This window comes from Triticum aestivum, chromosome 1B (genome assembly GCF_018294505.1).
Source record: "Triticum aestivum cultivar Chinese Spring chromosome 1B, IWGSC CS RefSeq v2.1, whole genome shotgun sequence".
Taxonomy (NCBI): Eukaryota; Viridiplantae; Streptophyta; class Magnoliopsida; order Poales; family Poaceae; genus Triticum; species Triticum aestivum.
Window position 1 is genome coordinate 645,164,925 of NC_057795.1, and position 22,532 is coordinate 645,187,456.

A 22,532-nucleotide genomic window follows, 5' to 3' on the forward strand; every position below is an offset into this window, starting at 1 on the left:
TCTTTTCCAGTCTACCACAACTGTCCTATCTAGGATTAGGTACACATAAACAAAGCTGGTAGTTATCCCAATCTTGAAATAAGCTTTCACCCCGCTTTATAAATAAAGCAACATCACGAAGTACTAAAACCAAATCGTGGGCTTTACTACCTCACTTGGCATCTATACCGGAAACAGAAAGGATCGGCCATAAACAAGGGCAGTAAGGATGCCTAGAACCCATTATTTACATCAAGTGTCAATGAATAGGTTATTAATTTGCAGAGTAAGTGACGACTAGCTGTTTACAAATCAAGTGTTTGCTAGTTCCATGATTCGTGGTTCATGGAAGATTGTACAGTCACCAACTAGGGAGTGAAATACAAAAGCCCACCACAATAGCGGTCTCGTTAGCAAAAAAAAAAAGAAAAACACCCACCACTTTACAATTCGTTGCAAAAAATCACCGCACAAAAAAATTGACAGTGGCAAAAACACTAACCGGCGAAGCTAATTGCTTTGCTGACGTCATTAATTGGTCTGGCCCGCCTGTCCAACTAAGTAGCAGAAAAAAGTGCCATGGGTGCATTGACTTGGTCCTTCTTTCTCCTTCCTCACTCTGCACCTCTCTCTCTAGCATTACATCAAACACCTCACATGCATCTCTTCTCAAGAGGGGTACCTCCACCCTAGAGGTTGCCGCCCGTGTGCTGCGTCAAAGTTCCGGCTCCGCGCCAACACACGACCATGTTTCAGTTTACATTAACCTATATTGATTTAGGAAACGAAACTTGAGCCCATGGAGACGGGTGCGGGCGTGCACATATCGATACAAAAAAACAACGTGGATGGGTGGAAAGGCGAATGAGTGAGACAAAAAAAACAGGAAGGGAAAAGCCGACACGGTGGGGTGATGTTGGGATGTGGAGGCGAAAATAAACCGTGCGCATCGGACTAACAACTCCCCTCTATGGAGTAGAGATATATGTGATTTTGATAAGATAAAATATATATATGTGTGATTTGGTAAGATGTTATTTTTTTAATTAGGAAATTTGTGATTGTCATTTAATAGTAGAGATAATGATAGCAATATATGGCAGCACATTGAGGAATATCTTATTTTGTTTTGAAAGGTTATCGAGAGTAATCTTATGTGTGCCTTTCCGGAAGGTGATCTCACATATATGATATGATTTCTAAATTCTTAATTACCCACTATTATTTACGTGATTGAATTGAATCATTATCATCCGTCAAAGCAAGCACGAAATAAGATCTTCCCCTTTGTTGGATGACAAAAAAGTCTGAAGACACGCTGGTCCAAACATTCAAGGACAATTATGTTTCCTCCTGTTGTAGCTGCCCTCAGTTGGGAATTTGAAACCGTGGCTTCTGATAGTGAGCTGGAGCATTTGGTCCATGCAGGCCGGACGGCATCCGAAGGTACACACGCTGACACGCATCGGCAGTACAAAACGAGGGAAACGGGGAAAATGAACGCAGCCGTGATCCGGTTTGATGGCATCGAATATTTTTCTCGTGTCAACCGATGAATGCTCCCCGGCCTTTCTTCCGGCACCGCACGCGCCAATCGGGTGCGCGCGCGAGAGGACCAGTCGGTCGGTTAGTCGGGCCGGCCCAACCAACCCCCGAGCGACCGAACCAACCCCAACCCGGTGCGGACACGATAAAGTCATGACGCTAGCCGCCCGGGACGATGGACAAACAAACCAAGTCGTCGCCAACTCGCAGCCCCGCCGTCGCTCTCACGGTCACCACCGGCACGGCAGCCTGCTCGGCCCCCGGGCATACAGCCACGGCACCGGTCGATCGACATGGACCCTCCCGCGACGGCCGGCTCCCCCTCCCCCACCACCGCCACCACCTCCTCCTCGCTGCGGAGGCGCACCGCGCTCTCCGTCAACACGTCCGCGCCGGGCCGCGGCGGCAGGGGCATGGAGCGGGAGAGCAAGGAGGCGGCTGAGACGGAGAGGGACGTGGAGCGGGCGGCGGGGGCGGAGCCGGTGAGCCCGGCGGGGCGGCTGTTCCGGGAGGCGCACTTCAACTGCTACATCGTGGCCCTGCTGGGCCTCGGCGCGCCGGTGGACGTGGCGGCGGCCCGCGCCGGGCTGGAGGCCACGCTCGTCCGCCACCCCCGCTTCTGCAGCGTCCAGGTACGCGCACGCCGGCCGCCTGCTCTCCTCCACCATCCTCTTCCTCTGCTCCCCACCCTCCCCGCCTCCTCGCAACTTGCGCAGAGAAAAGAAAAGAATAGCGAGAAAGATTGTGGCAGCAGTTGGTTTCCTCTGTCCCGAGATCGGCGAGCGGCACATGCCGTGGACCTTCCATGATCGACGCACGTGCTCCAGCTGTGGGGTCGGCAAAGCTGTCGATCGATCGTGCAAACCACGACACGCGTACATCACGGAGGGAGATTCCTGCCGCCCTCGCCGTACCGCCGACGAGCAAATTCAGTAAGATTGGGCACGGATTGGCTTGCCTGCGCCTAGGAGGAAGATTGCGTACACGTAGACTCCATGAGAGGCGCGATCAAACAAGCCTTGCCGTTCCTCCTCAACTTGTCGATAGGTTTCTCCTACTCCTAGCATCGTACAGTAGTAGACAAGAGGAATCTGATGCTTGATGCGAGGTGGAAAAACATTTTACTGTTTCACTCATCCGTCGGTCAGTGCTAGCAGCTGTTGCTCCTTTTGTGGCCGATGATTGATTCGGTGCCGCACTTGATTGTCGCCGTGGCGCCCGCCCAAGAGGGCGGGATGCTAATATCAGGGTGCATGTCGTCCCGTTCTGGCGGCGTGGGTGCGTACGAGACGTGAAATCACCCAAGGGCGGCCGCGTAGACATGACCCCTTTTTGCGCCCTCCGCCCTCGGATTCATGGCAACGGTCCAAGCACACCACGGCAACAAATTCCACTTTGCCGTCATGACCGGCGACCGGGGTGAGTGGTGATCGATCGCTGTCCCCCAAAAATCAATCCCGTTCGGGCGTCGACGTGCAGGAAAGGGAAACTGAAGAAAGCTGGCCGCCTGCCCGCCTACTACACATAAATAACTCAGGAGTAGTATCTTCTAATTATGTCGATCCTATCACCAAAACAGATTCCATTTTGATGTCGTGGTGATTGCCCAATGTCCCGTTCAATTTATACCTTTACTTTCTGTAGCACAAAGCCGATGTTTTCTCTACTCTCGATCTGGAACGACGGTCAGCCGTTGAGGAGGAGATGCCACTCCAATCAGTTTGCGCCGGCCGACGAACGGTCGTGCAGCCTTCAGCATGCATCAAAGCAGAGCGGCCATTGGAGACCATGGCGATTTTAGCAGCCGTTTGACTGGGAATTCTGTGCGCACCGGCAGACAGGCCCGCGCTCTGGAAATTTCAGCCAACGAAACTGCTCCACGGACGACACTGGTGCCCGACGTGTGCACGATAGGTAAATCCAGCGTCGTGTGATGTTTCACTCATACGCAGGACGATACTCATGATTTTATCGTGTGCATAGCATAGCTCCAAATTCATTCATTGCGTGCGACTTGACAGATTCCACTATCATGAAAACAGATTACATTTGCTGTCGTGGTGATTGCCCAAAGTACCGTTCAGATTATCCTTCCCTGTCTGCAGCACGAAGCCTATGTCTTCTGCACGGGTGAATCGCATAAACCCATCACATTGATGCCTAGGTTTCACATAAAACATCGGTTTACAATCTTTTGTCATAGACGACTAATTCATTGCGTAACCATTTACAGAAAACACTAGTCAACGGCTTTGACCCATTTGATGATGATTATGACAGCCTATTTTTGCCACAAACTCCTCCACTCCCTAAAGAAACTCCCTCCCTCCCAACGCGACCCCGGCCTCCCAGCGCCGCCACGTCCCTTCTCCCTATAACCCCGGCCCTGCCCCTCGCCTAGGGAAGCACGGGACACCGGCGAACTAGTCGTGTCCCCGGCGCTCCTATGAGGGATCCCGGGCATGAACCGCGAGATGATGTGGGACTGCAGCTATCTAGCCGTGATCGACGCATGCCATTTTAGAGAGAGAGAGAGAGAGAGAGAGAGAGAATCGGCCACGGTGGAGCACTTTGTCCGCCACCGAGCGCATGGGCCGGCCCCACTGCCGTGGCGCCTTGTTGTCGGCGACCCCAACCACTCGGCTCCCAGCTACCGGTGGTGCCGCCCCGACACTAATCGACGGCGTCCCCATCCATCTACGATTAGCAGCAAGCCAGCAATGTAGCCGTGTACATGACCTAGCCGCCGCCCCCTCCTCTAGTACCCGTCTCACCACCGCCCGGTTCGGACGCGGCCACCGGTCGATGGCCACGCACCGCCCCCCTTCCTCCTCCGTGCGCGATGGCCATGGCCGGCGACAAGACCCCATGAGCGACCCAAGGCAAAGGAGCATCCTCATTTTTTGTCCGGGTCATGTCCGTTCTGCTCCATTTCGAGACTAAATTTGTTCAAGATTTGCGTCCAAAGCGGACACGGCCGCTCCTTGTCCGCTACTCGTCCGTCCTGGCCCACTAGCCATACACCCACCCACCCCCACCTTTCTTTCTCTCCCCAACCACCCACCCACCGAAGGCTGGCAAGCAGGCGGGTACGCCCGGCTTCAACCCGGCGCTGCTGTGGGCGTGCTGGGACGGGGCGGCCGCGGCAAGCAGGGCACCGACTCGGAGCAGGGAACGGGCGAGCGCGGCATGGCACGAAGTGCGGCACAAACGGGGCGGGGAGGCGCGCTGGCCGCACGATCTCGCGTTGAGGGCACGGGCGGGGCACGCGTTGGCTGCGGCACCTCGCTGGAGCAGCCATTGAAGACCATGGATGTCAATTACGCAGCCTTCAGTTTGACTGGTAATTCTGTGTGCACCGCCAGACAGGCCCGGACGGGCTCTGGAAATTTCAGTGAATTCATTCATTGCAACGCGACAGAGACGTGCTTACACAGGACCATGAAGCAGTTGCACGTCGAAATCAAAATTTGATTCATGCCTACGCCTTCTTTGTCACACACACTTCCTTGGGTGCGCCGATTATCGGTCTGGCGTGTCCGAAAACGGCAACTTTTTTGTTTCCATTGGGAACGAAACACCCAACAAACCGTTTACTACCAGAGGTTTAGTCCCCCCGCAAAAACACACACACACAGAGATTTAGTCCCCCCGCAAAAAAAAAGTCAAAAAAAAACAGAGGTTTACACCGGAGAAATTAGCGCCAAGTCTCGAAAGGAGGAATTGTGAGCACAAACAAGGGGAAAATATCAGGTGATACAAGCCCTCATATGCTTCCATGCTACTAGCTTGTAAAATTCAAATTTTAACATAGCAAAAAATTCAGATCAAAATTTGAAATACACATGAAGATACAAAAAAAAAAGAAGACAAAATTGAGATGCGGATAGTGTCATTTTTCGCTTTTGGCTTCTTTTGACGCTAGTCATATTGGATTTGTCTTTCATGTTTCTTCATGTGTATTTTAATTTTGATCTAAGTTCTTTAGGGGCCGTCGAGATGTGTGTTGTCAACATCAATGACCCTTTTAAGATTTTTTTTTGACATGTTTACATTTAATTATTTTTTTAAAGTTGATACCATGAGAGCATTTGAGGGTTAGTATCACCTGGTATTTTCCCAACAACTACTATATGCACTAGCAACTACTACTATGCCGGAGCAGTAACACCCATGGCTCTCGGGAACGCGCTCGCGACGACGCCGCCCTGAGCCCTGATCTCTCTCCTCCGGCCCTCCGTGCGTCAGGCTCGACCAGATCCGGGATCCTCGTCGAACCCTCACTCCGCAGCAATTCTTCTTCCACGAAGCTCCCTTGTGCTCCTCTGCCTCCCGCCCATCAACTCCATCGGCCTCGACCCGATGTGATGGCTCCTTGCACTGCCCCGAGATAGTCGAAAATCTCGGGAGGGGGAGGGGGATCTAATCTAAGTGTCCCTAAAAACAATTCTTGAGAAAATGATCCAAGGCTTGTGTGTGTGTGTGTGGCCCCAACATAGCTCCGCCACTGGCTCCTTATCCGTGCCCAGCCTACGTCCGCGTCGGCGGCGGTTGCAGCTGCCACTCTGGCCAGGCTATGTGTCGGCTCTGCGTACGCGTCGGCTGCTGCCATTCCAGCCGAGCGGAGCGCCGGCGGCAACTATGGCCTTTTTGGGCTTCGCCTCAGCGTTCGAGCCCCTATTCATCGGCCTAGAATCCTACTTCCTCTGTTCCTAAATGTAAGTCTTTCTAAAGATTTTAATGCGAATTACATACGGATGTGTATAGACGTACTTTAGAGTCTAGATTCACTCATTTTGTTCCGTATGTAGTCCGTAGTGAAATCTCTAGAAAGACTTATATTTAGGAACGGAGGGAGTAGATGACCTCGATGCTCTTGTCGTCTGCCTTGCCCGGCGACCTATCTGGTTTGGGCGATGTGGTGATGCCCGTCGGTGTGCAGGAATCTTCCAATGCTCTGGCAGCAAGCTCCCAATGCGGTCTGCAGCTCGTCCCAATCGCTCCACTTGCGCCGCTTCAGATGTCGACTGCACCGCCCACCGCAATCGCTCTTGCGACGGATGCCCTTGCTTTGCGCGGGTTGGACCCAACCATTAGTGGGCAGACGGCCGACGCTCGTCCCAGTTTAGTCCACCTGTCACAAGATATCTGAAGTTCTAGATTTGACGAAAGTCAAGCGTTCTCAAGTTTGTAAAAAACATACTTTATCCAGAACCTCTAGCATATACGTATGAGAATGTTTTTGTCGTGGGAAAAACTTCCGATCATAGGTAACAGAAATACATCTGGGTCCGATATTATCTAGCGATAGTTGCAAGCACTGTAGCACACCACCATTATTGCCTGGGGCCGAATAAATCTTGTTGACACAGTTGAAAAGTTGTCGCACTAAGACCTAACGGGACCAGCACCTAAAATAACTACCGTCGACGATGAAGAGAAGCGTAGATTGAAAGAATCCAACCTGTAGACAAACGAACACGGACGAACGAAAACTAAATCTAAGAAAATCCAGCAAACAATAACACCGATCGAATCCCGAGAGATATGTTGGAGACACACCTCCACACGTCCTCTGACGATACTAGTCGCATTGCTAGGACGAAGGCTAGACGGGGCAAACCTTATTCCATCTTCAGTAAGCTGTCACAGCCCTGACCTTCCTGAACAAAACACAAACCCCTAACCAAACTAAAAAAGGACACACAAAAATAGAGAAGGAAGCCTTCGTTGGCAATGGCTGTGGTCCGCCACTCCTCCATGGCCCCTAGGAGATGAGGCAGGCCGCAACGTGAGCTAGGGAACCCAGGCGCCTCGCGAGACGAAGGGTGTGGAAATATATTTTACGATGAATCTGATGATACCAATTATAGGAGTAGAAGTTGGTAGTATATTTTTTGTATTTTTTTAAACTAAAAAAGACCTAAAATATAATTTTTTAACTTAAGACCAAGCTAGAACTTTTAATATTTTGAAACAAAGGTAGTATGTGCTTCGATGACTTGACTTGTTGCAAAATTTATGGCATGATTGTTCACTCAGCTCGCCATAGTGAAAAACAGAGTAACAAAGCACACGTTGCGTTGCAGGTGTCGGACGACGTGAAGAAGAACGCAAAGCCACGGTGGGTGCGGACCACGGTGAACCTGGACGACCACGTCGTCTTCCCGGACCTGGACCCTGCCGCCACGTCGGCCGACCCCGACCGTGCCCTGGAGGACTACGTGTCCTCCCTGTCCACGCGGCCCATGGACCACTCCCGCCCGCTCTGGGAGTTCCACGTCATCAACCTCCCGACCTCCGAGGCGGCCGGCGCCGTCGCCATCCGCATGCACCACTCCCTCGGCGACGGCGTGTCGCTCATCTCGCTCCTCACCGCCTGCACCCGCAGCGCCGCCGACCCGGCCAGGCTGCCGTCGCTGCCGTCGCCCCCGCCGCCGCGGCGCTCCGGCGCCGCCCCGCCGCTCTCGGCCGGCGCCCTCGCGCTCGCCGCGTGGGCCTGGTCGCTCGTCGCGCTCGCGTGGAACACGCTGGTGGACGTGGCGCTCTTCGTGGCCACGTCGTGGTTCCTGCGCGACGCGCCCACGCCGTTCCTGGGGTCCCCCGGCGTCGAGTTCCGCCGCAAGCGCTTCCTCAACTGCACCCTGGACCTCGACGACGTCAAGCTCGTCAAGAATGCCATGAAGTGTGTAAGATCCTCGTACCTTCTCTCTCTCTCTCTCTGTTGATTACCAGTGACTGATCTCTGTTAGCTCGCCGACTTGACACTGAATCTGAATGGTGCAGACTGTGAACGATGTGCTGGTTGGCGTGACCTCTGCGGCGCTGTCGCGCTACTATTTCCGCAAGACCGGTTCAGGCGAGAGCAGCAGCGACAAGAGAAAGCAGCGGAAGAACATCCGCATGAGATCGGCGTTGCTCGTCAACATTCGGAAAACACCCGGCCTGCATGTAAGCCTGAAATTGGCTTGTACATTTTCCTCCAAGAAGATTTATTCCCTCAAAAGCTATCTACAGTTTAAAAGAGTTACCAAGACAGTTCATGAGTGATTCTGAACTTGTGCTTTGAGCAGACATTGGCACAGATGATGGATCCCAGTAAGGACAACGCTGTCAAATGGGGGAACCAGATCGGTTACATCGTGCTCCCGTTCCATATAGCGATGCACGACGATCCACTCGAGTACATCCGGCAGGGGAAGAAGACAGCGGACAGGAAGAAGAGATCTTTGGAAGCGGTCTTCACATATTGGAGTGGAAATCTAGTGGTGAAACTCCTCGGCATTAAGGTATTTCCTTCTCCTTAGTTTTGATATGACAATGCTTGCTTGATTTATCAATGTTGTCCAAATCCATAATCAAAAAACTTCACCAAAATTTCAAAGTATTCATACATAATTGTGTTAAACAAATGTGAAATTTTTCACAGGCAGCCGCGGCTCTCTGCTATGGCATGTTCACTAACACCACCATGTCATTCTCAAGCCTGGCCGGACCTACCGAGAAGGTGGAGTTCTATGGTCATCCGATCGTCTATATAGCGACAAGTGTCTACGGGCATCCACATGTAAGCACTTTCCCGTTGGTATTCATTCATCACTAACAAGGTGACCAATTGCGCGGATTCCTGATTTTTACAGCCTAATTGTTTTATTTGATTGTGTGTAGGCTCTAACCGTGCATTTTCAAAGTTACATGAACATCATGAAGCTTGTCCTTGCGGTGGACGATGAGCAATTCCCGGACTCTCATCAACTACTGGATGACTTTGCTGAGTCCCTCAGGCTTGTTCGTCAGGCAGCTTCAGCAAGATCGTAGAATGAGTTAAACTTAGATTTTAGCTAGAAGGTAGAGCATGACACAAAATTTGCACCAATGTACTATAGTCAGCCACTTGATGTATAGCCTGGTTGGCGAGTGTACACTCTCCCACGAATCACGAAGCTGGCAACGATTGATTTGTAAAGATCCTTGTCGAATATAAAAAGTCCTTTCTGTTTCATCAGTGTAAAAAATGCTCTTATATTATGGGACGGAGGGAGTAGATGTCAAGTGAAGTAGCGAAGCTCAAGATTGGGATTACCGCCGCCCTAGTCTATATGATGCCAACTTAAGAGATACTAGTGTGAATAATCATACATGATTCCACATTTTTTTTACAACATTGACTTGAAACCAAAGTTCAATCCACATGGTGAGAATAATAGAAGACCAAATATGATGAAGTAAAAGAAATAAGAAGATGCACTATTCACAATTTTTGCCTTTTTTGTTTATCTTGATGTACGTCTCTGTTTTGGTTCAAACTTTGCAAATTAAATATTTTTTGTGGGGGAACTTTACAAAGTAATTAATCATAACATACTCTTTCTCTAAAATACTTTTAGAAAAGTTTCACTATTATTTCCACTACTTTTGTTGTGTAACCTTCCTACTCTATGCAAATATGGCAGGTTATCCATTAGTTACCTGAATTAGTCAATAACCCAATAATTTTTTACATGAATCATTTTCGCAAAAAAGGGCCATCGTCTCCGTAGATTCTTCTGCCTACAGGACAACCTATCACAATATTGATAATATGTAGTGTTTGTTAGTGCACAAGGCGTAATAAGTAACAAAACTAGATGTAAGAATATATACAACAACATGGACGTGGAGTATGTGATCACGGGTGAACAGTAAATTCAAAAATGTAAATTAATTCAAAAAATCTGATATTTTTAGCAAGAAACTTTGACATTTTGTTTACATGCATGCAAATTTTCATGATGAAATAACATTTGTGGAGGTTTGAAAAAAAAACAAAATTGATGGCCAAACACTTTTGTGGGGGTTTGGATGAATGAAAAAAAATCAGCACTCCAAAATGCTTTTAAAAATAGTCTTTTTGGAGCATCAATTTTGTTATTTTTTCCCATACCTCCACAAATGTGATTTCGTTCCAAATATTTGCAAGCAGGAAGACAATTGAACAGTGTTTGTTGCTAAAAAAATAAGAATTGTGTCAATCTTTCTACTTTTTTTTCTTTCAATTTAACTACTTATTATTACGAAGATGCATTCGACTCGACTGTAGAAACTCCATGTTCAGCAAAATTGGGCTATTCAGGTATCTGCCACGATTATGAGGTAGCGTGGGATCGTAGTGCGGTGCCAAGGGGGCCGTCGCTTGTTTATTAGCGAGCGAGCTGAGCAGTTCATTCCATAAAGAAAACCGGGCATCTTCTTCTCGCTAAGTAAAGGATTTATTTAAATTGGGGCACGTCTATGTCCTGCATGACGCGGGATCGAGCGTAGTAGCCTCGCCTCAAGTGACGAGCTAATGAGTAGGCCTACTAGTGGGTTTCTTATTTCGTTCATTTGTTTTGACTTTTAACCTTTATTTATATTTTAGAGTATTCTAGATATATTTCTTAAATTACTTTATTTAATTCCCGAAAACATTACCCCACGTTTTGAGAAATGCTAATGTAGTGTATAAAATGTTTCCCACATTTTCAAGAAATGTTTGTGCAATTCAAAAAAAAAAAAACGTTCATGACAGTAATAGAAGGTCCACACTTTTTTTGTTAATGCAATTTTAGAAATATTTATAAAAATATAAAAGCGTGTATGTATTTTATAAAATTTTTGGTACGTTTAAAAGCTGTTAAAAATATTACAAAATGGTCACATGTTTAAAAACATGTTTTATAACATTTTAAAAATCATTAAATAATTTTTTTGTTTGTGCAGTTTAATAAAAAATGTTCATAACATATATTAAATGTCATAAAATTTGAAAAAAGGTTTGTAAATTTTTAATGAAATGTTGATGAACATTTGTTGGAAATGTGAACGTGTGTTTAAAATTTTTCATTTTGTATTTATAAAATGTTCAATGTTCAATTTGTAAATGATCAAAATGCATTTATTTAAATGTTCAACCTGTATCTAAAATGTTCAACGTGTGTTTTAACAAGTACACATGTATTTTTAAGAACGAACAAGAAAAACCAAGAGAAAAATCGATGAAAACCTATATGGAGAAAACAGAGAAAAAGAAGAAAAAAAAGTGAAAAAGGGCGCGCATAACCTATCCAAACCCTACCAAAACAGTGGGGAAGCATTCTCGTTCCGAAACCGTCGTCAGCAATTATTGGGCGACCCACTTGAAGGATCTTTGTATGCGAGCGTCAATTGTTCCCGGTAGTAAGCTTCAGTGTGTAAGTCGGGCGACCCATTGTAGTCTTCGATCAGTCGCTTTGCCATGATGGCACGCATCCCCATGAACCAACGCTGACAGAACGAGGAAGAAGCAATCGTACGGCTCGCGAGGGAACAGATCTCACGCTGAGATCGGACGACCGTCGGTCCTTCTCGATCGTCGCGTTCCCGGCCAGTTGAGGACTTGAGGTACACGCTCCCGCGATCGCCGATTGGTAATTTCTAATTTGCTATGCATATGCATGCAGTTATATATTTCAAGAAAAAAACCAGCTAGTACGTACTTCCTTCGTTTCTAAATATTTATCTTTTTAAAGATTTTAAATGTCTAAAATATGTCTATATACATCCGTATGTGATAGTTCATTTGAATCTTTAAAAAGACAATAACATTCATGCATGCGTCTCCTCGGCAAAGGTACAGGCCGGCGCGAACAGGCGCTCGCACCCACCCGATGCATGCGGCGTCCACTCGATCAGCGCACGCGGGAGCACGCCCCAGTACTGCGCTGGCCGACTGCTCGTGTGATGCGCGCGATTAATGCAGACCAATCAGCCAGTCCCCGTCTATAAGAAAGAACCGCACAAGCTGCCGCACCCGTCTGCCATTATTCCCGGCGAGTCGGCGACGAAATACTGACTCCATTCTTTCCAGGTTTCGCCATATGTCCGGCTCCTCCGAGCTGCCTTCCATCGATGGCGATGGCGGCGGCGGCATGCCGTGGCAGACCGCTTCGGCAACCGTTGCCCGGCCACTGCCCATATCCGGCTCGCACGTCCTCAAGATCGACGGCTACTCCCGCACCAAGAGCCTCGTCAGCGGCGAAGGCGTCACGTCCGAGACCTTCGCTGTTGGACGCCATCGCTGGTTCATGAGGTACTTCCCGGACGGCCACTCGTCCGACCAATCTGGTTGGATATCCATCTATCTCCATCTTGTTCACCCCGATAGTGATGACGATCACGTCGATGCCCGGTGCAAGATCAGTTTGCTCGACCAGGACGGGGAGCCGGTGCCGTCGCATGGCGCCGACAGCCAAACATGCCACACCTTCTCGAGCAACACGGGACCATGGGGCTGTCCGTGGCTCATCACAAGGAGGGACCTGGAGGAATCGGTTTACCTCAAGGACGATGTTTTCAGTGTCAAGTGCGAAATCACCGTGCCCGGGGAGATCTTCACGGAGCCCATCTCCATGTTTGTCGCCGCGCCGCCTTCTGACATGCACCGCCATTTTGGCCGGCTCCTCTCCACCGGCGACGGGGCTGATGTCACGTTTGAGGTGGGGGGCGAGAGGATTGCGGCGCACAGGTGCGTGCTCGCCGCTCGGTCATCGGTGTTCATGGCGGAGCTTCTTGGACCGGAGAAGAAGGAGAAGGCCGGTGCTTCTTGTGTGCGCATCACTGGCATGGAAGCTGGAGTGTTTAAGACCATGCTCCATTTCATTTACACAGACTCGCTGCCAGACATGGAGGAGGGTGACGCGGTAGTGATGGCTCAACGTCTGCTTGTAGCGGCGAACGAGTATAAACTTGAGAGGCTAAAGTTGCTTTGCACGCAGAAGCTCTGCAGATACATGGACAAAGACGTTGAGCCTCATCAACCGTTCGTGAGCTTTGTTTGATGAGTGTTCTTCTTCTGTTCTTCAGCATCTCCTTCCTTGTGTTCCGTCCACGTCGAGCCATGTAAAAGTAGTACAAAGATCGCCATAAGGGGGCACGCGATTGCTCATTAATTTGAGATCCTGGTTAGGGAGAGCAGGAATATCAAATGTTCGCTTTACTAGTTCAACATCATATGTAGCCAGAGTGATTGACAAAATTAGGGGTTTGTGTCCCATTGAGCTACCATTTTAAAAAAAGTGACCGGCAACTACCAAAATTTTCTAATTTCGTGACAAACTACCACTTTCAAATAATGTCTAGTTTAGACAATTTTAATGTGTTTATGACAGGCGCGGCCCATCTGTTAGCGTTGACGTGGCGGCAAAGTCAACTTCACAGGGCGTCCGGCAGGGGCGGCTGCGTCGGCCTCGCCCGAACCCGGGCGGCTGTTACGCGCGGCGGGGCGCTGGAGGCCCGGGCGCCGGCGGCGAGCGCCGGCGTTGGGTGGTGGGTAGCAGCGGCAGCCCGGAGCGGCAGCAGCAGGCAGCATCGCGGGCGGAGCGGCGCGGGACGGTTGCGGCACAGGCGGGCGGCGGCGCGGGACGGTTGCGGCACAGGCGGGCGGCGGCGCGGCTCGGCAGGTGCGGCCCATAGCCGGCGGGCACGCACGGGTGGCGCGGCGGCGGGCTGTGATGCAGCAGCAGCAACACGCATCGGCAAGGGGGGCAGGGGGCGGGCTGTGATGCAGCAGCAGCAGCACGCATCGGCAAGGGGGGCAGGGGAGTGCGGTGGCCAACGGCGGGGCGCGGGTGAGCGAGGGAGCCGCGGGAGGTTGGCGGGGCGCACGACGCCAGCGCAGGCGTGCAAGGCGAGCGTAACAGCAGGCAGAGGCCGGGGCGCGACACTAGGCCCTCCTTGCTGAGCCCGGTGGACGGCGGCGGAGGTGGTGCGCAGGTGCACACGAGGTGTTTGGGAAAATGCCACATGGAGAGGAGGAAGAAGGAGGAGGTTGACGCTGACAGATGGACCTCGCCTGTCGTAAACACGTTTAAATATTCTAAACGGTTCATTATCTGAAAGTAGTAGTAGTTTTTTGTCACGAATTAGAAATTTTTGATAGTTTTCGGTCACTTTTTTAAAGTGGTAGTTCCATGGGACGCAAACCCCTAAAATGGTAGTTTTTTTTGTCAATCACTCTATGTAGCCATGGTCATCCAACCAGCCAAAACATGAATCTAGGTGTATTCTCTGAACAAGCAGCAATAATGCCAACTCAGCGACAAACCACGGCAGCCTTCCATGCAAGTATGCCACAGTCACACTAGAAAATATTAGAAAACAAAAACATGATAATCTAGTTCCCAAATTTATAACAGTTACCTGGTTGGAAAATGTATGTGAGACTGCTCAATATTAATACAATACCAATCTTAGACTATCTCAAGCATATCACCAAAAAAAACTCCGCCTGCAAGACCATAGTGGGGAGTAACTTAGACTAGTAACATACATATGTTGGTCGTCTATATTACTACCTCTATAGTGGAGAGTAACATATGTGTGGTGTCATGCAACACTTTATTTATTAGGTTGTAAACTCATTATGTCTTGGTATGTGTGATGTTATAACTCATTATGTCTCGCAGAAGCAAAACCATGACTCTTTCGAAAGGAAAAAAAATAGAAAGCGTGTTTTTTTCGTTTTCGAGAGGCACGGCCGTGCCTCTCGCTAAAACACAACCGTGCCTCTCGCGGGAAGCAAAAAACCGTGACTCTCGGAAAAAAACAGATAACGCGTTTTTTGCCGTTTCTGAGAGGCACGGACGTGACTCTCCAGAAAGCACACCCATGCCTCTCGCGGAAGCAAAGCCGTGACTCTCATAAAAGAAAAAATAAATAGAAAACATGTTTTTTTGGTTTTCGAGAGGCACGGTCGTGCCTCTCACGAAAGCAAAACCGTGCCTCTCACGGAAGCAAAACCGTGACTCTCGCGAAAGGGAAAAAAAGAAAAAGTGTTTTTTCGCGTAATTTTTTTTTGTTTTTTGATTGAAAAGCTAAGGAAGAACGGTGGAAAACAAAAACGTCAAAAAAAATAAAAAAACATTTAAAATGCCGAAGACAAATGCTAAATAATAATAATAATAATAATAAAATCCGGAGGGACCGTCTAGAGTGCGACACGTGACGAATGACTGAGAGCGCGTCAAGTGTCGCTGATTGTTGCGAGTCTCCGGAAGGAGATAAAAATAAAACTGACCTATAAAAAAGGACTGTTAAATCGGTAACTGGGCCGGCTAGAGCGCCCGTGCGGGTGCGCGTCGCCGGTTTCCCTACAAAAAACACCTTGACGGCTGACCCGGAGTGGATTTTGAGTTGGACAAGGCTTCTGTTCTGACCCGCGGACGACGGTGGATTCCCGTCGCAGGCTCGCACCGCGAGATCGTCGACTCCCCATGTCCCCCGCTCGTCGGCACACAGGCTCTCTTCGATTCCTTTGCCGATTCGCCGCGATCCACTATGCATTGCATAGGGCACGGCGTCGGCATGGGCACCGTCGTCGGCAGCGGAAACTCCTTCCTCCTGCAAAAACACGTATGTTCTCTGATGCATCTTCTGTTTTATTAAACCAAAATCGATCCCATTCACTCACTGAGCAAATTTCAGATTATTTGAGTTTCTGTCTATTTCAGCTTCTCTGTGCACCAAGTTTTTTTACCTTTCCTTGTTCAAGCACCGCTGGTTCATGCGAATTCATAATGCCCTCTTGCAAAATTTGAGTTGAATGAGCAAAATTGAGACATACTACTGTGTTGCAGCTGGTAGTGGGTCAAAGGTTCCATCCGCTGAAACAGATGCTGCAACCTGCCAACAAGGTCAAGGTGCCGAAAATATGGGACGCCAACTTGGTTTTGAGGAACTCCCAGAGGTATGTGTGTAGCCGGCGACCTAGTATATATCCTAGTTACAAGTAACTTTTTACCGCAACTGCTAGCACAGGATCATGATGCACATGGGCATCATATAGGAGTTTCAGTAATTCGGTGATGGATCCGCGGCCGACAGCGTTATTTATTGCAGTCTGGTACTAGCTACAATCCAATTGTTCAACTTATCAAAATTGGTTCTGCAGGACATCTTGCATCGTATACATTCTCTCCTGCCAATAGAAGATGCTGCTCGTGCTGCCTGCGTGTCCCGTGGATTTCTGCACTCCTGGAGACACTATTCCAACCTCATACTCATTGACAATGCCCTTTGTTTTGATGACGAAAATGTTGAGGAAAGAACAACCGATTTTATTCTCAGAATTGACAAAATTCTTAGAAACCATTATGCCAATGGGGTGACGGTGAAGACACTTCGACTTGAACTTATCAATTGCAGCAATATCAAGGGCTCCTACCTGAACAGGTGGCTCCGAATCACCATGAAGCCTGGGATCCAAGAACTTTGCTTGGTGATGCCTTCAGTCATGAGAAAAAGCTACAACTTTCCCTGTTCGGTATTATCTGATGAGGCAGCTGCAACTTCAATTCAGTCTCTTAGCCTCTTGGCTTGCGCATTTCATCCCACATCAACACTTGGTTGCTTGAGAAGATTGAAAAGTTTGCGTCTGTCTTTTGTCCATATTGCCGATGAAGAATTAGGGCACTTGCTCTCGAAATCATCCACCCTTGAGCGGTTTGAGCTCTTTTATTGCAGTGGGATAACTTGCTTGAAAATACCCTATACGCTGCAACAGCTCAAGTTCCTCAGCGTTAAATATTGTAAGATGGTGCAGGTGATACAGATAGATGCTCCACAACTCTGCTCTTTTCACTATGACTTGACCCCAGTTATCTATGTCAGAAATTCTTCGCAACTTAAAAATGTTAACATTTCGGCTGTTGGCCCATCTAGTATTCTCTCTCATGCTCGCTTTAGCCTTCCGTCCATCGCACAAAATGTTGAGAGCCTCACCCTGTGCAGTTGTTGTGAGGTACGTGTATATATGCAAGACTTGTATATATGTAAGTCTCAACAATCAAATTATAAGGACCGTTCAAGTACGTGTATACATGTAAGACTTGTATATGTTGCAATAAAAACATGATTAATGGATTCTTTTTTCAGGATGCCAACACTCCCATGCTGTCATCCAAGCTCCCCCACCTCAAGAACTTGGAAATTATACTCAGGCACTACTTCTCCCCAAACTATGATGTCTTCTCTCTGGTTTCTTTTCTTGACGCTTCCCCTGCCTTGGAATCTTTCATCCTACGCGTAAGTCACTATGTATATATCTCTCATAGCTATCTACGCTTAATGTATTACACTTCGTTATCAGAACAATGGTAACTGATCCTACATATGTATCTTCAGCTAGAGCAGGATGCCTTGATGCGGGTTCCAGGTGTTGGAGATGACAATGAATACCGACAACAGAATCCGGAGTGTCGGCATAACAGCCTTAGGAAGGTGATGATCACGGGATTCTGTTCGGCCAAGAGCCTGGTTGAGCTCACAATTCATATCCTCGACAGAACACATTCACTCGAGCGCCTAACGCTGGACATAACCTATGGCTACGATAGACGGACTTGTAACATTGGCAAATTCCCGACAGCAAGAACAATTGGCCAATGCTGGCCGATTAGCAAGAGAGCTCTCGAGGAAGCTCATAGATCCGTGGAGACTGCGGGTAGATACATCAAGGAAAGAGTTCCCTCATCTGTTCAATTCGAGGTTCTGGGGCCCTGTAGTCGATGCCATATCGGGAAGTAGGTACCGGTAGATCAGTGATATAGTGGCTTATGTTTCTCCTTCTAGCTAAATAAGTATCCTTGGAATATTGAGCCTATTTTCTACCCAAAATTTGACTAATAAATTATGAGTTATGTGATTCAAGAGTTATGACATGTTTATTACTTTCCTGGGTTATAAATGATGGTTCATCTTTATGGTTCCATATGAATTCATATGTTAAAGTTCTTTCTGGCTAGACTTTGCCGGTTTTTCGTCATTGTGGTGTTGCTGTTGTTATGTGCAAGGTTATTATATCAGGCCTAATGTTACTTTTTTTCCCAAGATATGAGCCTAAATCAAGAATACTAGAGCAACACCACTATCCCATGAAATTCTTAGCTACAATACTAACAAAAATAATTGTATGCGCTCCGGTAAAGTATAGAGGCTACGACGAAGCATACCCCTCCTCATCCCAAACAACCCTTGAGCACACTCCACGGAGATGATCTTCTATGCCAAGAGGCTGTGCAGCAAACAACTTGTGAAGTTCCTTTATGTGACTTGTATGATTCTTGTGAACTTTCTATGTTGCTTGTTATGTCGACAAAGATTTTTGGCCCAATTACATTCAGCCCCAAACTAGAACTTTCTATGTTGCTTGTTATGTGAACTTTAGGTGAACTAGATGACCCGTTGCAGGAACTGGTGTAGGGACCAATTGCAGCCCGAAAGTTAAGCGAATTATTGGAAGAATTTTTTTCTTGAGCTATCTGCAAATGACTATGTTCATACTGCGTGTCAATTGTCTTGACAATGATCATTTCCCATATTTTTCTTTGGTGATTTGTTTTTCATGACATGCTCTATTTGCGATGGATCATTTTCCCATATTATCCTCCCACCTTGCGCCTGAAGCTGCCACCTACGCCCAGCGCCACCAGGATCCCGCCTCCCCAAAGCTCCGCCACCAGTGGGATCCACTTTCTCCGTGCATCCCCCCGCACGCACCTCCCCGCACGCCGCAGAATCCCCTCCACCACCATGGCGTACCCCCGCCTAGATCCTTCTCAACCACCGGCCATGGCGCTCCCCTCCCCGAGATCCTGCCACATCACCGGCCATGGCGGCTCGGGCTCCTCTGCAGAGCCAGCTCTGACCCGCTCCCTCGAGGCCGCCATCGCTCTCGTACCTTGCGCGGCCTCGGACATCCTGCTCCACCATCGGCCATGGCGGCTCGGGCTCCTCTGCAGAGCTTGCTCCGGCCGCTCCGTCGAGACCGCCGTCGCTCTTGCGCGCCCCCAAGGCCGCCTCCCCCTGCCTCCTCCAACCGGGCAAGCAGGCCAAGCCGATGCCCACGCCCCTCTATCATCCTCTATTCCTCTTCTCTCTAATCTCTCTCACACTTTTTCTCCAGGGAGCCCCCATGGAGGTCGTCGCCTCTCCGCCTCTATCCATCCGCCGCCGGATCCACCACCGGTGTCCTCCAGGGAGCCCGCCATGGAGGTCGTCGCCTTTCCGTCTCGATAAGTTTGGCGCTAGATCCACAGTGGACCCGCCGTGGAGGTTGTCGCCTCTCCCGTATCGATCCGTCTGCCGCCGGATCCACGGCAGAGCAGACGAGATCCGCCGCCCATTCGAGCGGTGCTGTGGTCCTTCAGACCCGGGCGTTGATGCTTCAATGCCGCTGGTCTCCCTGGGTCTTTGCTTTTTTTGGATTCTTCTTTTATTTTATTTTTCAAGGGTAGCAAATCTGGAGTGCGGGTTGAATAACAAAATTCACATGGTTTTTTTGTAAAAGTGGCGACGACGTACGACAGAAACCCTGCGTGCTTTATTATTAACTAGCAAAAGAGCCCGTGCGTTGCAACCGGGGAGAAAACATAATACACACTTTTAACCCAACAACCATCACTCAAGACCATAATAGGTCCATCTCCTTTATTTTTGCGAGGCATCATATTTGTGTTGCCGCTTATCCTCTTTCTCACCCTCACCCGCGATGGCCTCGGTGTTCACAAAAAAAAAACGTGTTTGAATATGGTTAATCTTAATGCGTCTCTCTCTCCCTCTCTCCTCCCTCTCCCTTCCTCTCTCTCTCCCTCGTTTTCTCTCACTCTCGCGATGAGAAATCTGTTGTTTTCCCCTACGACATTTTTCACAGGTATGCATGTGTAGTTATCGATGTTTTCTTTTCCCTATATTGTTATAGTGGGGTGTTTATTTGCAATCCGGATCGCCGCCGATACGAAAGGAAAACGGATCTTACGCTACAAATTATATATTTGCTCCCAAAACAATATTTTAAAAATATTTAACAGGTAAAATTACCATCATATTTAGATTCCACATATTTTTCTAATAAAATTTTATATATAATATGTTTAAATCGAAGTTACGATTTAAAAAATACAGATAATTTAGAAAATCATTTGTTTGACTTAAATATATTCCAAAATAATATTTAAAAATACTTAACAGGTAAAAATAATCTCATATTCATATTCTACATATTTTTCTAATCAAATTTCATATATAACATGTTCAAATCGGATTTACGGTTTAAAAGATATGGATGATTTAAAAAAAACATTGTTTGACTTAAATATGATCCGTGGATGAATTACCTAAATCATCAGGGGGTTTTAAGAAAAATGTAAAATAATGGTTCGTAGGTGACTTAAATCCGAACCGCGGGTTGATTTCAAGTAAACACATGGACTTTTGTGTAAAATATGAAAAACGATTCGTTTTAACTTAAAACAGGACTGCGGGTTGAATTCTCTGAAATAGAGGGACTTTTCTGAAAAATGTCATGACGGACGAAAGAAACTCAATTTGCTTTATTATTATTAGGTAAAGATAAGGTAGAGATTTGCCTTGAGAATTTTTTCTTTCGAAAAGGAGGATTACCCCCAGCCTCTGCATCAGCGTGATGCACACATCCATCTTGACTAATTATTCACTAGAGTCTGACAAAATTAATATAAGGATCAACCCGAAGCCCCCTTCGCAAACAAAGTCGCTACACCTACACCAATTCAGATGTGCCTTGTCCGCATAACAGACACAATCTAATCCAGAGGTCTTAATACCATCCAGTCTAGGCGTCCTATAACATGCATCGCCTGCGCACGCTGAAGGATCCGCCACCGCCATCTTCCGCCATCCCGTCTTCAGGAGGAATCGCTGCATAGATCTTGCCAGTCCCATCTGCCGTTGATGTCACAATAACACCAGACAACGCCACTAGCCTGCACGCTCGATCAAACCGCGTCCAACTCTGAGACTCCACTACTCCACGTCGCCGAGACCTGTCGTCTTCAATGTGGTCGATGTAACACCGGTCCACCTCTTGGCTTCTCCAGTGAATCACTGCTCCAAGACGATGCCTCCAGGAGGGAGAACGCAAAGTCTCCGTCATCATCCAATTCGGGAGACCCAGACCTAGGGTTTCCCCCGTAACAGCTACCACCTGGAGGAAGACACTACTAGGGAAAAGCCTATACACAGAGGTATAGCAGTAGTGCTACTTCTGAATTAACCACCCGCCCCGACTCAAAATTTGGCTAAGTCCTCCATCCCCCCTTTCCCCTACTCCTCTGTCGCCGGCGCCCGAGACTGCCCTCACCGCCGCCGCCCGCCCTCAACCTCAGCGCCGCCGCCCGCCGCTGCTCTTGACCTCACCACCGCCGCCCTCGACCTCACTGCCACCACTGTCGACCTCACCGCCGCCGCCCGAGCCCGCCCAGCACCGCCGCCTCCCGACCCCGATCCCGCCATCGCCGCCCCAACCTCTTCGTCGCCGAGCACCTCTCCGCCACCATCTCTCCCCTCTCTGTAAGCCCCCCACCCCACCCCACCCCCTTTCTCTCTGCTTAATTAGTTAGTACTAGATTATTTTAGTAGTAGTAGATGTTAATTTAGGATTCATAGATAATGATTTTTAGTAGTTGAACTAGTTTAGTTTTAGTTGAACTAGTTTAGATTTAGTTGAACTAGTTTAGTTTTAGTTGAACTAGTTTAGTAAGTAAATTAATAAACTAGTTGAACTAGTTGAACTAATAGAACTAATGTATTTTTAGTAAGTAAATTAATAAACTAGTTGAACTAGTTTAGTTTTAGTTGAACTAGTTTAGTAAGTAAATTAATATAACTAGTTGAACTGCTTTATTTTTTTAGAAAGAACTAGTTTTTTTCTATTTATAGTAAGTTTATATTTAGTAAGAACTAGTTGAATTAACAGAACTAGTTGAACATGTCATATTTGTTGTTATTTTTTTAGTTTAAGCAATTATTCGGGATGTATTAGTGATAACTTATAGGGTTTTTGCTTTTGCAGAAATCAAGGAGCCCCTCCATCATCCCCGCCGTCGTCCCCATCACCGGCCCCCTCCGACCTCGAGGTGAGACCTGCCAAATCTCCATGTATATCTTGTGTTGCTCATATAGGATATGTGGTTGCCCAA

The 22,532-nt window shown here is 48.1% G+C and overlaps 2 protein-coding genes and 1 pseudogene across 3 annotated transcripts; all 3 read left to right on the forward strand.

The window, feature by feature from the left end:
- The first annotated feature begins 1,684 nt into the window (after positions 1-1,684).
- LOC123144977 (wax ester synthase/diacylglycerol acyltransferase 11-like) lies at positions 1,685-9,526 on the forward strand (annotated as a pseudogene). Its single transcript, XR_006472029.1, has 6 exons — positions 1,685-2,156; positions 7,614-8,213; positions 8,311-8,475; positions 8,598-8,813; positions 8,954-9,091; positions 9,193-9,526. The product of XR_006472029.1 is annotated as a wax ester synthase/diacylglycerol acyltransferase 11-like (transcript).
- Positions 9,527-12,398: 2,872 nt separating this feature from the next.
- LOC123081220 (BTB/POZ and MATH domain-containing protein 2-like) lies at positions 12,399-13,358 on the forward strand. Its single transcript, XM_044504065.1, has one exon. It carries the CDS (start codon positions 12,399-12,401, stop codon positions 13,356-13,358), a length of 960 nt encoding a protein of 319 aa, XP_044360000.1.
- Positions 13,359-15,722: 2,364 nt separating this feature from the next.
- LOC123098317 (uncharacterized) lies at positions 15,723-18,150 on the forward strand. Its single transcript, XM_044520286.1, has 5 exons — positions 15,723-15,930; positions 16,155-16,264; positions 16,469-17,317; positions 17,452-17,601; positions 17,701-18,150. The coding sequence occupies exons 1-5, from the start codon at positions 15,792-15,794 to the stop codon at positions 18,100-18,102; spliced, it is 1,650 nt and encodes a 549-aa protein (XP_044376221.1). The 5' UTR covers positions 15,723-15,791; the 3' UTR covers positions 18,103-18,150.
- The last annotated feature ends 4,382 nt before the right edge of the window (positions 18,151-22,532 follow it).